Source organism: Babylonia areolata, chromosome 2 (genome assembly GCF_041734735.1).
Source record: "Babylonia areolata isolate BAREFJ2019XMU chromosome 2, ASM4173473v1, whole genome shotgun sequence".
NCBI classification, from domain to species: domain Eukaryota; kingdom Metazoa; phylum Mollusca; class Gastropoda; order Neogastropoda; family Buccinidae; genus Babylonia; species Babylonia areolata.
The window spans coordinates 54,472,107-54,486,716 of NC_134877.1; the positions used below are offsets into that span (position 1 = coordinate 54,472,107).

At 40.7% G+C, this 14,610-nt stretch overlaps 1 protein-coding gene across 4 annotated transcripts; it reads left to right on the plus strand.

Annotated features, from left to right (window-relative positions):
• The first annotated feature begins 15 nt into the window (after positions 1-15).
• Positions 16-13,119, plus strand: LOC143275282 (4-trimethylaminobutyraldehyde dehydrogenase-like). Of its 4 annotated transcripts, none has more exons than XM_076579269.1 (10): positions 16-127; positions 768-1,004; positions 3,642-3,787; positions 4,168-4,297; positions 5,359-5,603; positions 6,112-6,219; positions 7,493-7,612; positions 9,091-9,279; positions 10,278-10,504; positions 11,508-13,119. In XM_076579269.1, the coding sequence occupies exons 2-10, from the start codon at positions 785-787 to the stop codon at positions 11,713-11,715; spliced, it is 1,593 nt and encodes a 530-aa protein (XP_076435384.1). In that variant the 5' UTR covers positions 16-127; positions 768-784; the 3' UTR covers positions 11,716-13,119. The 4 variants fall into 4 exon arrangements, with proteins under 4 accessions (XP_076435384.1, XP_076435407.1, XP_076435393.1 ...); XM_076579292.1 differs by lacking the exon at positions 16-127 and adding an exon at positions 334-351; XM_076579278.1 differs by lacking the exon at positions 16-127 and adding an exon at positions 416-547.
• The last annotated feature ends 1,491 nt before the right edge of the window (positions 13,120-14,610 follow it).

Genomic DNA, 14,610 nt, shown 5'->3' on the forward strand with positions numbered 1-14,610 from the left:
CGTGTCAAGGAAAATAACTCTGGCTAAAGTTACAGATTTGTATGCTCACGATTAGTTTCACTTGGACAGCTGCAGGGTGCACGAACAACTGCCTGTCTGCCTGTCTGCTTGTCAGCATTCCGAAAATGTAAGATGTCACTTTTTACTTTATTGCATATTGCCTGTCTGCTTGTCAGCATACCGAAAATGTAAGATGTCACTTTTTACTTTATTGCATATTGTGTATGTAGGATATGTAGGCCTAATTGCGAACAACGTGTAGGGTTAATTGCGAACGGTTCGTGAACTGCCCCACTTCGAAGCGGTCTCACCACACACATTTCATACAAGGCTTATCTACACAGTATTAAGGTTATACAGGCTGCCTTTCAGTCTGCTTTATCATCTCCTCTCACCAGCCATATTGTGTTTCATTTTCTTTTTATTTGTTGATCACAAGACTTTGATTCTCCCACATTGCATTACACATAAGGCACTCTGCCATGTTTTGTTTTCAGCCAGTCTACCGTGGTGTGGCAGAGTTGTGAAGGTTTCATTATTTCATGGGGTAGAGTCCAAGTGTCTGTCCAGGTGTTAGGTATTTTTAAATGGCATTCAAACTCCAATCAAAGTCCTTACTTTTAATTTAGGGTCATATACACTTTATTTGTGTGGATTTTTTTGTTTTTACAGATATGTCATTTACAAATTTTACTTTATAACTAATTGATAATCTTATGTTGACAGATTACTTTTACACTATAACTAATTGATAATCTTATTTGCAGAGACAAACATCTGAGCGATGAGCGGGATAAGAATTTCAGTGGCAGCTAAGCTGTGCTCGAGATGTATAGGCAGACTACGACAAGAAACAAAACCAGTGGTACTGTCATGGAAGAGGAGTTATGCAGTTGTGACAGGCAGCGCCCCTCAAGTTCAACAGCCACTGAACTTTGTGGCTGGCAGACGAGTGGACACCTCCGACTCATCCAGTCAGTTTGAACTGTGTGCACCTGCAACTGGTATGAAACTTTCTTTTTTTTTTCACTTAACTCTAAGATTTTTTTTTCTGTAAACATTCTTTTCATTTTCACCCCCAAAAGCTTCATCAGGAAGGTGTATCAGAAAGGAAACAAGCACTCAAATTCCAATCACTGAACCACATCACCATCCTTTTTCAAGACTACTTTGTAACTCTACCCTTCAATAGCAGATGACAATAGAAATTGAGGGAATAAGGAGAATGCTGGAACTGTTGATGGTTAGAATGCGTTTTTTGGTGCTACTACTACTGTACTGGTACTTTTTAATATGTTAATATGTAAATGGATTAGCGAACAGTCAACAACCTGGTATGAGACTTGAATGGGTTTCTTTTGTTACTCAGCTTGTTTGGTTTTTATTGGATGGCCAGCCTTACAGTACAGTCTGTTTTTATTTTCCTGTCCATAGTTCCCTTGTTTATTTGGTGGGTATCAAACATGGGTCTTTTGTTTCTAAGCACATTAAACTACCAGCAAATGCATGACTACTCCCAGTTTAAATGATGGCTAAAAAAGAAAAAAAGAAAAAGAAAACCACAGTATAATGAAATTGACAGGAAACAGAAAGCAATGATCTGTTTGATTTTTGGAGGTAAATAGTCTACCTCATCATTATCATTATTATTAGCAGTAATACTACATCATGTACACATGTATGCATTTATGAAAGAATGTTTATTTGTAAATAGGCATTGTGTTTATATGTGTGTGTAAAATTTGCTAGGTACATTTTGGTATGCATATGTAACACTTATGTTATATGTTTTGTAAAGCACCTAGAGTGCTCTATAAATATCCATTATCATCATCATCATCATCATCATCATCATCATGATTATTATCATTCTTCTTCTTCTTTTCTTCTTCTCTTTATCATAATTATTACAGCTGATAAAAGCTTGGACATATCACATAGCTGTGAATGGTTCAACCTTAAGAGCAAGAGCTGATAGGTGGTTGACCTCCATTTGTCTGTGCAGAGAAAAATAAACCATGTATGTCAGAAGTACTGATAAAAGTGTGGAGACCTTGACCCATTGGTCACGCACCACACTAATGTTCAGTACAGCTAAACATGTTAGCTGTCTCTGGGCTTTAAAAAAAAATATTTTGTATTTCTTTAAAAAGTGTTATAGAGTATGTGGATCAGTTCACACACTTTGACGCTTCCTTGAAACTGAAACTGCAAGTTTGAGACCAGTTGCAGCAAGTACACATGAGTCCAAAAGTTGTCAAATAATGATGGATGGCATGTCCTTGTTGTCTGAGTAAAGGTTAGAGTACATAATGCTACCCCAGTTTCAGTGTTCGTTTGCCTTATTATGCTTGGATTATAGGTTGTTATACTACAGCTCCGTTAATAGTCATAATATGTGTACAGTATGAGTGATCTGCTCAGTGGTGTAATGACTGTTAACAGTTGAGTATAACAACCTATAGGCAAGTTCTTCAGGGCTTGTGTCTTGTACCTTATGACCTCCTTTGCATCCTTTTGGTCCCCAAGTTTGCAAAGATCTATCATTTATCAGTTGTTGTTTTTTGTTTTGGGGGTGGTTTCTTTGTGTAGAATATTTCTTTCTATTTTTCTTTTCTTCCTGTTTCAGATATGTCCCTTCTCTGACAGGTCTTGGACATCATTTAATTGTGATTTTTCTTCTGTGGGGACTGGGAACACCACTAAACTCTCGGCAGTTTCTTGCATTCATATACTGTTGGGGGGGATGGTTAACTGCTGTGGTTTAGACATCTAACAAGTCCATAGTTTGTGAAACTTAAGTCATATGCACACACACACGCACAAACACACACACACATGTACATTCACACACCTTCCCCCCCACACATGCACGTGTACACACACACAGAGACAAATAAACACAGACACACTTGCACATACAATGCGTTCTACAAGTAAGGATTTCTTTTTTTTTATTATTCTTTTTCCGGGAAGCAGTAGAAGAATGGATAAGCAACACCCTGATAGAAAAACCAAAAGTTTTTTTTCCTTACTGAGAAGGTAATAGTGAAGGAAAGGGCTTGTAATGTTGGGTATGCTAGTGAGGACAAATACAGATTTTTATTTTTAGGAAGTTAGTAAAGGAAAGGATTAGTAACACTCAAAAAGAAAAAGAACGTTTGTTCTTTATTGACAAGAAAGTTTGTTCTTTACTGAGCAGGCAGTGAAGGAAAGGGCTTGTGGCATTGTGTGTGTCCAAGGAGGAACAAGGTGGCAGAATGGTTAAGATTCTTATCTGCCAGTACAGTGTCCTTGTTGGTCTGTGTTTGAATCCTGCTCTCCCCTTTCTCCCAAGTTTGACTGGAAAATCAAACTGATCATCTTGTCATTTGGATGAGACAGTAAACTGAGGTCCCGCATGCAGCACACATTTTGCACACTGAAAAAGAACCTATGGCAACAAAAGTGTTGTCCTCTGGCTGAATTCTGTAAAAGAAATCCACTGATTGGTACACAAATATATATGCCTGCTCTCAAGGCTTGACAAGCGCGTTAGGTCGTGCTGCTGCCAGGCGTCTGCTTAGCAGATGTGGTGTAGCATGTATGACTTTGTCTAAACGCAGCGACGCCTCCTTGAGAAACTGAAACTGTGTGTGCAGGTGAGGTGTTGCGTAAGGTGGGAGGCTGTGGAAAGAAAGATGTGGACACTGCAGTGCAGACAGCCAGGGAGGCCTTCAGGCAGTGGTCACAGGTTCCTGCCTTTGAGCGGGGCCAGGTCCTTACCCGAGCTGCTGTCCTTGTCAGAGTGAGTCAGTGTGCCATGCTGCTGTGGCACAACATGCCCCTGCGCACACACACAAACTTGAACACACACACATGCATGCAAACACACAGACACAGACACACACACTCTCTCTCTCTCTCCCTTTCTCTTTCTCTCTCTAAGTAACTGTTCGGTATTGATGTACAGGTATGCAAAATCTTAATTGCATGTGTGACCATCACTTAAGATTGAAAGATGCAAAACTGAATGTGCAAAAAAAAAAAAAAAAAAAAAAAAAAGTATGTATGTATGTATGTATTATAATATATGTATAGTGTGTGTACATGTCAATCTGTTGGTGGTGAACAACATAGCGTACGATTGTGAACTGACATTGTCTGTGTGTGCTTGGTACTGGTCAGGAGCGTCTGGAAGAGTTGGCGCGAACAGAGGTTCTTGACACAGGCAAGCCCATCTGGGAAGCTCGCTTTGATATTCAAGGATGTGCTGATACCATCCAGTACTACGGTGGAGTAGCGCCAACTGTTGTAGGTATGTCACCGCGTTCTTTTTATTTCCAGAAAATAGATACTCTTGTCATGAGTATTAAAACCAGAAAGTGACAGCAGATATGTGCATATTTTTGCAAAGCATAAAAAAAACACTAGAACTGATGCATTAATTCATGTAATTTCCTAGTTTCATTTACACTTAAGGGCATTCTCAGAGGTATGCACACACAAGCACGCAGGCATGTGCTCTGGCACATGCATGTGCATAGACAGAAACAGGTGCATGCACACACATGCTTAGTCATGCTCAAATATGTGTTTAATTTCATATACAAATGGGTCACACACTCTGAATCATGAAATTTATTCTCCTTAAGAAAAAGAAAAAGCAATCATGTATTTTGGAAAGTGATGAGAATTTCACTCTCTGAAATTGATTTTTCTCCTTAAAAATTGTGAAATTTCAGAATTGATTTTTCTCCTTAAAAATTGTGAAATTTCAGAAAGTGAGATTAGAATTTCAGATGTTTTATTTGGAACACACTGTCACCAGCTTGGCCCCGTAAAATGACCTGCATTTTTAATTGACAGCTTGTTACTTTTGGATCTATTTGTAAAGGATAGGGATTAGTACTGTTTCATTACACTTCTTTTTATGACAAATAACAAATACAAACACACAAGTTTAACTCTCTCCATACGAACGGTGAAAGAGACGACGTTTACAGCGTTTCACCCCAATTACCATCATCAAAATATTGCAAGTGGAAGGCTCTTATACTGAAGAGGTGAATGTTGACAAAGAATACCACAATTCTGACGACAGAAGCTAAAGGTTGGGTCATTCAGACACCCACTGGACATCCGATGGGTCTGTGTAGAGGAGAAGAGAGGACTGGGCGTCCTGAGTGAGTTAAAAATACAAACATATGGTCATAATTAAAGATAGATACTTAAGCATTCACACACACTCCCAAGAGATATATGTATACATAACACACACATATAGATATATATATATATATATATACAGAGAGAGATTTTCATGTTTTTTTTGTTTTGTTTTTTGTTTTTTGTTTTTTTCACTTTTTATTTATTCAGGTGATCACACGCAGCTGGCAGGGGGGTCCTTCGCCTACACGATACGGGAGCCGCTCGGCGTGGTGGGGGCCATAGGCGCATGGAACTACCCCTTCCAGATGGTGTCCTGGAAATCCTCCCCAGCGCTTGCCTGTGGCAACACGGTGGTGTTCAAACCCTCCCCCTTCACACCGCTCACCGCCGTCATGCTGGGTGAGATCTACAAAGAGGCGGGCCTGCCGGACGGTTGCTTCAATGTTGTTCAGGTGAGTGCGGAGGTATTTTGTGTTGTGTTGTATAGCATTACATTGGTTTTTGTGTTTTGTTTTGTTTTTGCTTGTTTGTTTTGGTGGCATTGATCATGTGCTCATTCTGAGTACCCCATACACAGTCAAGACTGGGGTCATCCATTGCAGTCCCATCGTATTGCTTTTTTGTCACAACAGAGTTTAACGACCTGATGCCATTCATGGCAAATTGTTCAGGGCTTGGGTGTTGGTTTGATGTTATGTACCCTCCTCTTGTTTTAAAGATGAAAAAAATGGCCATAATATATATATATATGGTCATTGTTTTGCATTTTAGTTTGCTAAAGGTTAAACTCGGAATGACCACAACTGGTGTAAGGTGCCATAATTTCTTTCATCACCTCTGGTTGTAAGATGCCATCATTTCTATCAGCCTGTCTGGTTGTAAGTTGTCATTATGTTTTTCAACAGTCAGATTCTGAGCTGCTTGTTAGCTGCCATGATTTCTGTTGATGTGTGGTTGCAGGGAGAGGGAGAAACAGGGCAGCTGCTCAGCACCCACCCTGACGTTGCCAAGATGTCCTTCACTGGCAGTGTAGCCACAGGCAGTAAAGTCATGGCAGCTTGTGCACAGGTGAGGATGGAGTTGGTGGATTCATTTCTTTTTTTTTCTTTTCTTTTTTTTTTTTTAATTTTTGATATTTCTCATCTCATTTTTCTCTTTTTGGTGTGGTTTATTGAGTTTGGATAAATGTTTGGGTGTTGGTCTTTGTGTGTGCATTTACGTGTGTGATTGTGTTCATGTGCAGAGTAAAATTTGTACACAAAGAAAGGATTTGTGTGTGTGTGCATGTGCTTGTGTGTGTGCATATGTGTTTGTGTGTGTGTGTGTGCATGCACGTGCGTGCAATGTGGAATAGGATTTAAGGGTACGTTCACACTAGGCTGTAACCACGATCTGACCAAATGGTTACATTGAGGGATGTAACTACCATGACACAAACTCTAGATTTTTCATACAGCATGTGTGAACGGAAAGCGTCTAACCACTGTCTAACTATTAGGCTCCGCCCCTTTTCCCGCGTGTTTTTTGACTGAGAGCAGCAGTTCTCGCTCGCTGGCTGGGTTTTGTTTTGCGCTGAAGTTAGACTGGTGGCATCTAACTACCGTTGTAACTTCGTTCTAACTTGAACAACTTGAACAGGTCGGAAGCAGCAACATCAGAGTCAGAAGACGACATGTCGAAAAATCAGTCTCGTGTGTCGTGGATTCGTGTAGACGCAGCAAGAAGAACGAAAAAAATGACAGTCAGCCAGCTTACAGTCATTCACACTGTAACTGATCAAGTTACAACACGCGTTGATGTAACTCACTATAACTGACCCCAACCATGCAAAGAAGGTTGCAATCACTTGCAGTCTGTTAGATGTGTCGGGCCAGACAATTTGCATACCGCACACAGCGTGCGTGCAAGGCATGCTATTTTGTTTTGACGTCGGAGTTTTTTTCAAACTCGGCTCCGCCTCTATTTTCTGCTCTAACTCACTGGAACCGACGGGGACTAGTGTGAATGCCTTTGTAACCGTTTATAACTTGATCGGGCGATGTAACCTCGAAAATTTTTTATCTCCCAAGTTATATTTTTGGGGGCCATCTAACCACCTATCTAACCAAAAATCGGGTCTTCCCAAAAAATCGTCTAACTGATGGGAACCCACTGCAACCAAAAATTCGTGGTTCCAGTGAGTTAGAGAGTGATGTAACCATTTGGTTAGATCGTGGTTACAGCCTAGTGTGAACGTAATATAAAGAAGGGTAACTTCCTTCCCTGTGTGAGTGAGTGTGTGTGTGGTATTGTGTTTGTGTGCAGCGTGGAGTTGTACACAAAGAAAGGATTGCTGTTTCAGGGTATAACACCTGTGACGTTGGAGCTGGGCGGCAAATCCCCACTGATCATCTTTGAGGACGCAGACCTGGACAATGCTGTGAAAGGGGCCATGCTGGCCAACTTCACCAATCAGGGACAGGTGCTGTGAAATTGCCTCACTAAGTTGTACTCAAGAAATCAGATGCCAACTATTATGATTTTGCCATAGTTTGTTATGCTCGATCGCAGTTTGTTCCGAAGTTATGCCATCGTCAAAATTGTTGTGACAAGTTCATTTTTGACTACATAGCTTGATCACATGCTTTCCTGTCGTAACATTACCCAGACGCACTGAATAGAAATATTCTTAAGTGGACACTGAATTAAGTAGAATGAACATAAAAGAAAAATTGAATCGACAGTTTCACTGGGTTGTCAGCCTTGTCTAGACTGGTTTGTGCAGATCTTGACAAAACGTGTTGCGGTGTGTCTGGCACGATGTCAATGTCTCGTTTACTGCTGAATTAAAAGATTTTCTGAAATAATCGTGGACATGTGTACTGCACATGAATGTTTTAAAGTGGGTTCCTGAATTGACTAGAATAAAAATTAATGTAAAAGAGAAATTGAATGGACAGGGTCATAGTTTCTCAGTAACTACTGAAACTTGTCAAACACGTATCTCAGGAGATCTAGAGAAATATTGCAGTGTGTTTGAGATAATGGGAACGTCTTCTTGAACTCGGACTTGAAAGAAATTCTTAAATGCTTGAGATATATCCAAATAACATGATTTAAATGGCGTTATCACATTGATTACCATTGTCAATTTATTACGCCAATACAACATGTTCAAATAATAATTTTTGAACGTCATTGGTACAACCGCGTTAGTGCTGTGTATAAAACCACTTTCTCTCAACCCAAACATACATGGTTCTAATCAGCTTTTATGCCTTTTTTGGTTTTTGTTTTACATAAAGCCTTATTTATTTATAATATCAAATACAGAACATATTTTAACAAAATAATTTTAAAAGGTTTTTTTAGAATTCACTATTTTGATATATTATTATTATTCAATGTGTTTCACAAATGAGTCTTGAAGGCCTTGCCTGCTCTGTTGCCCTGTGACCTTTTATTCAACTATGTGCGTGCTGGCAGGATGTGTCAGGCATCACTGGCACTAGGAAGAAATGTTAGTGTATTTGTTTACTGTTCAGTGTTCAGCATACCTGGCCTTGCTGAGATTTCATTTCACGTTGCAGTGATGTTTATAACTGACTGGTGCATGGCTGTATTATCAAGTTGCTGCACAAATCATAGAATTTCTGTAGTAATTTTTTTTTAGGGGGTCATCCTTTCTTCATTATTATTGTTCTTTTTGAATTGCTTCAGTTATCACGCAATATTTTTCTTGCAGATTATTCATTTTGTGGGTCGAGCCATGATTAAAGAGTATTGATGATGATGATGTTGCTTCAAGTATGAAGAATTATGAAGGCAATCCTGGGCTGGTGCAGGCTTGCTGGTTACAGGTGAGGGCCTAAACAGTGTAGTGATGGAGTCTGTGGGATGTCGTTTCATTTTACCCGATTCTGACCGACACTTTTTTCACTGGTGGGTGTGTGCAAACAGGTGTGCTCCAACGGGACCAGAGTGTTTGTCCAGAGGGGCATGGTGGAGGAGTTCCTGAAGCGACTGGTAGAGAGGACGGGGAGGATGGTGGTGGGCGACCCCAATAAGGAGGAGACCACTGTGGGCGCCACCATCAGTCCCCAGCAGGCGGCCATCGACCTTGCCTACATTGACGGCGCCCGCAAAGAGGTGACAGTGACTTTGTTGTCTTGGGAGGGGAAGAAAATAAATGATAATGATAATATTATAGACTGATGTTCTGTGTCTTCATTGACGACGCCCGCAAAGAGGTCAGAGTGACTCTGCTGTCTTGGGAGGGGCAGAAAATAAATGACAGTGATAATATAGACTGATGCTCTTTGCCTTCATTGACGGTGTCTGCAAAAAGGTCACAGACCTTCTGTTGTGGGACTAGCAGGAAAAAGTGATAATGATGATAATGATGATGCAGATTAATGCTGTATATGTGATAATGATGAAAATAATAATGCAGACTTACACAATATCTACGATTATAATAATAATTATAATGATTCTTCAGACTGACATTCACACATCCCATGCAGGGAGCTTGTGGCATTTACATTAAATTGTTACGCATACATGAATACACACGCATTAAATACACCATACACAAACAAATTTGTGCAGACACAAACATGCTAGCAAACACACTATAACAAGCACACACATATGACCATGAGTGCATTAACTTCTTTAATTTTTTTCTTTTTTTCAATACAGTGTATGGGCTTTGAAATAGATTGATACCAAGAAAATATTGATCGCATTCATCACTGTCTGGTTTGTGCTATATATTTTGTGCTGGGAAGAAAGCACAAGTTAAGATAAGAAAATTCATAAAACTTGGGAAAGCTTGGTGTAATTTGTCCTTACATCTGGAACTTACATGTCAATATGCTGCAGTTTGTTTTCTTAAAAAATATATATATATATTTTGGAGGGAGAGGGGGTTAGGGGGGGCGGGAGGTGAGGGGGGGAGGTGTATGTTTGTTTTGTTTGATGCTGTTGGACTGAAGCTATGAGTCAATGTGTGTGTAATGTTAACTGCATCCTCCACACCCCAAAAAAGGCAAAAGGGTGACACTTCTTTGGATGTGATGCACAGTGCACATGACGGGAGTCTTTGTCTGTCCAGAGAGTGATCAGGATCAATCTTTCCACAGGGTGCTCATGTGGTATACGGCGGACAGAGGGTGACGCCCAGCCCAGAACTGGCGGGTGGCTATTACCTGACGCCCTGCATCCTGACTGACTGTCGTGACGACATGACAGTGGTGCGCGAAGAGGTCTTCGGCAGTGTCATGTCCGTCCTGACCTTTGACACGGAGGAGGAAGCTGTGCGGCGAGCCAACGACACACCGTTTGGACTTGCCGGGGGTCTTTTCACCAAGTGAGTTCTGTATGCTTTGTGGTGCAGTAAAAACTGGAAAAAGAAAGAAAAAAAAAAAGAGGATGATTTCTGTGTTAAGTTTGTGTACAGGAACAAGATTTTGGGTGAGGGTTGACTCTGTGTGTGTGAGTGTGTGTGTGTGTGTAGAGGAGGTGGTATTTTTCATTTTTGAAAAGTTATTGTTGATATTATTATTATTTTTTGATAGAAAAGTGGTGTTTGAACAGTACTGTAGAGTGGTGGCTAAGCGGTAAAGTGTGCACCTAGGAAGTGAGAAAATCTGAGTGTACAGGACTGAATTCCACTCTCACCAGTATTTTCTCCCATTCCACCAGACTTTGAGTGGTGGTCTGGAGTCTAGTCATTTGGATGAGATGATGAACCGAGGTCCTGTGTGTCGTATGCACTTGGTGCAAGTAAAAGAACCTATGGCAACAAAAGGACTGTCCCTGGCAACATATGTAGAAAAAAGCCTCTTTAATAGGAAAACAAATACACTAGCAAGCAGAAAGAGGCAGGACAAAATATGGGTGGCATTGCACTGGAGTGACCACTCCCCTCACAGGGGAGAACAGCCAGAATTTCACACAGAGAAAGCAGGTGTGACAAACATGGTCAGCGTTAAAGAAAAAACAATATTTTCACACAGTTTAACTTGATGGATATTGTTTGATCTTCTCAAGATGATGATGAGTGTGTGTGTGTGTGTGTGTGTGTGTGTGTGTGTGTACATATGTATGTATGCATGCTGTGTGGTTATACGAGAGTGTTTGTATATGTGTGTGTATGTTTGTGTGTGTATGTGAGTATGTGTGTACATTTATGTATGTATGTATGTATGTATGCTGTGTGGTTATATGAGTGTGTATATATATATATGTGTGTGTATGTGTGCCGGTATGTGTATGTTTGTATATGTATGCTGTGTGGCTACATTTCTGAGCTATGGGCAGTGCTTTAACCATACTCTCATCCTGTCCTTCCCTCCCTCCCCCTCCCCCAGAGACCTGAGCAGGGCTCACCGCGTTGCATCCCAGATGGAGGCTGGCTCTCTCTACATCAACAACTACAACACCTACCCTGTGGGTGTTCCCTTCGGAGGCTATAAAATGTCCGGCATTGGCCGGGAAAACGGCCCCGAAACACTGGACTACTACTCCCAAGTGAAATCTGTGTACGTGGAAATGAACGACGTGGATTGTCCATACTGAAGAACCCTTGCCCAACATGAATGTATTTGAATCAGAAATTATTTGAAATTGCAATTTTAGCATTGCTCCTGTGGGACTGCATTGCTCAGTTATGGCATGATTTTTTTGTAATGTTTTCTTCAGTTCAAAGGTGTAATAGGCTAAGCAGTCACATTCATTTGCCTTATTATAGATGTTAGCATTGATTTTCTTTTGTCTGACATTGACTGTCTCTGAGAGAAAAAAAAAAAAGAGACTGGATGATAGTGTGAAGGAATGTGCATGGCTTGTTTGAGGAAAACCTGGGCTGTCTATAACTGGATCATGTGGAAAAACTGAAGGGAACTGTGAAAGCTGACTTGCTTCTGTTTAATCAGAATGTTTATATATCTGTGGAATTAAAGAGAAATGTCATCATTACATTGAAATCCAAAGCCAGATTTGATTGTAAAAAGTGTACAACAGTTCAGCAACACCAATAAGATGTCACAAAAATGTGTTAGGAGGTACATTTTGCAACATTGTTTAAATCATGCAGTGGCATAATTTTTTAACAAATTGTGTTTTATGAATATTACACATTTGTGTGGTACTTGGTTCTCAGTGTATTATTAACTCAGAATTATTCACCATTGTGTTCAAATGAAATAAGAAATGAGCAGAAAAAGAAAAGTAAGTACCCTGCTCCTGTCACTGGATTTCAAGGCAGTAAAACATCGGGTTCATTTCATTTTCTTGTACTGCTGTACATTATAGTTACTTTTGTTTTATACATTCCTATGTAGGGTCTCACAGGATGAGCAGGTTAATGCGTGGGTCAGGCATCTTCTCACTTTTTTTTTCCTGATTTTAAAGCTCTTGTGGTGTAGCATGTATGGATTAGTTCACATGCTTTGACACCTTATTGAAACTGGAATTTTTGTCAGTCTGATTGTTGAATGTTGCAAGTAAAATTTGATGTGTTGCAATTATGTTGTTATGTGTTGATGAATACAGAATCTTATTTGGAAGAAAGAAATCTGAATCTGACACATTTGTGTTTCAGTGAAAACATTGGGAAATCTCAATGCAGGAAAGAGCAAAAATTGTAATTGTGTGCTGTGGTGTGCAGAGATATCCAAATCTCTAACTAAACATTTAGAGGTTTGGTAAGTTTCAGAGAGTATCTAAAAATGTCCTTTACTTCTCAGACACTTATACACATGCATTTGTGTGCTTTTGCATACCTACATACATACATAAATACACACACTGATACACCAAACAAGACAATATTCCGTTCTAAATGACTAAATACCAACAGATCTTGTCACTGGTGCTTGTTTTTGTTTGTTTAAAAAAATAAATCATGACCATTTATGACGTTTATGAAACAGTAAGAGCGGTGTCTGGTCTTTGTGTGGATCAGTATGAATAAAACACCAGAGTATACTGTGTGTGTGAATGTGTGTGTATTTTTGTGAGTATGAACATGTGTGTGTTGTGTGTGTGTGATTTGATTCTCTTTTTTTTTTTTATATATATATTCCTGTCTTCTCTTTGTCTCTTTCTCTCAATCATACACACACACACACACACACACACACACACACACACAAACTGCTCTCAGGCTTTTCCTACCATTTTATTACATACATGACTTCGCTAAGTACACACACACATACCCATACCCACCTCGCACACACACACACACACACACTGAAAGATTTAATATGCTCCCTTTCGAACCAATCTTGCTTGGAGTATGTGCCTCCAGGCTCCTGAAATGCCTGTGTCTGCTATGGTTTGAGTGAGATAAAAGGAGAGAATGGTGAAATATTCCAAGTCATTAGATTTAAAAAAACACACCAAAAACACAACAACAAAAAAACAAAAACAGAACAGTGCGTAATCCAAAAAACACACTCGGGACTGATTCCCTACTTTTCATGCTTTGAGTAAAGCTTTTGCCCCGACACATCTTCCGCCCCTCTAACACACACACACACACACACACACAATGAGAGCCTCCTGACACACGCACCACCACCACGACATACAAACATGCGCGCGCGCCCACACACACATACACACACACACACACACAACACACACATTGAAAGCTTTGATATCCTTTCGAACCATCCAACCCCCGAAAACGGAGTATGGCTGCCTACATGGCGGGGTAAAATCGGTCATACACGTAAAAGCCCACTCGTGTGCATATGAGTGAACGTGGTAGTTGCAGCCCACGAACGCAGAAGAAGAAGAAGAAGAAGAAGCATTCAAGTTTTGAGTATGTGCTTCCTGGTCACAAAGTGCGGGGGTGGGGGTGCAGGGAGAGGTGCGGGGGCGGGGGGGGGGGGGGTGTGTGTGTGCACAAACGCATGTGTGTGTGTGTTTGTAAGTTTGTGTCTGCCATCGGTTGGATCAGAGAAAAGGGAGATAATGATGAAAACATTCCCAGCCCTTGATAAAACAGAAGCACGTGTAACCCGATAAACACATTCAGTAAAAGGGACTGACTCAGCAGTTTCAGACCCTGAGAAAAGCTTTTGCCCTTCCACCCCCTTCCCCCATGCACACCACAACCTCTACACACAAACACACACAGACACAGACAGGCAGGCAACTGAGCACACACACACACACACACACACACACACACACACACACACACCACACCACACACACACCACCACCACCACCGCCGCGGCTGTACACAAACACAACACCACAGACACCGCAGACACTCAATAATCACACAGACAGACGGTCGGAGACAGACACAGACACACACACACACACACACACACACACACACACACACACACACAAATAACAACAACACACAACACAACACAACACACCCACGAATCAAATAATTTATTAATCGCAAAACACACAACGGGAAACCCCATTAATACCCAATGACGT

Excerpts from the sequence above, each read along its gene's own strand:
- LOC143275282 (XM_076579269.1), top strand. The coding sequence starts at position 785 with ATGAGCGGGATAAGAATTTCAGTGGCAGCTAAGCTGTGCTCGAGATGT. Across the intron at positions 4,298-5,358 it reads AGTAGCGCCAACTGTTGTAG|GTGATCACACGCAGCTGGCA; the intron begins GTATGTCACCGC and ends TTATTTATTCAG. Across the intron at positions 6,220-7,492 it reads TCATGGCAGCTTGTGCACAG|GGTATAACACCTGTGACGTT; the intron begins GTGAGGATGGAG and ends TTGCTGTTTCAG.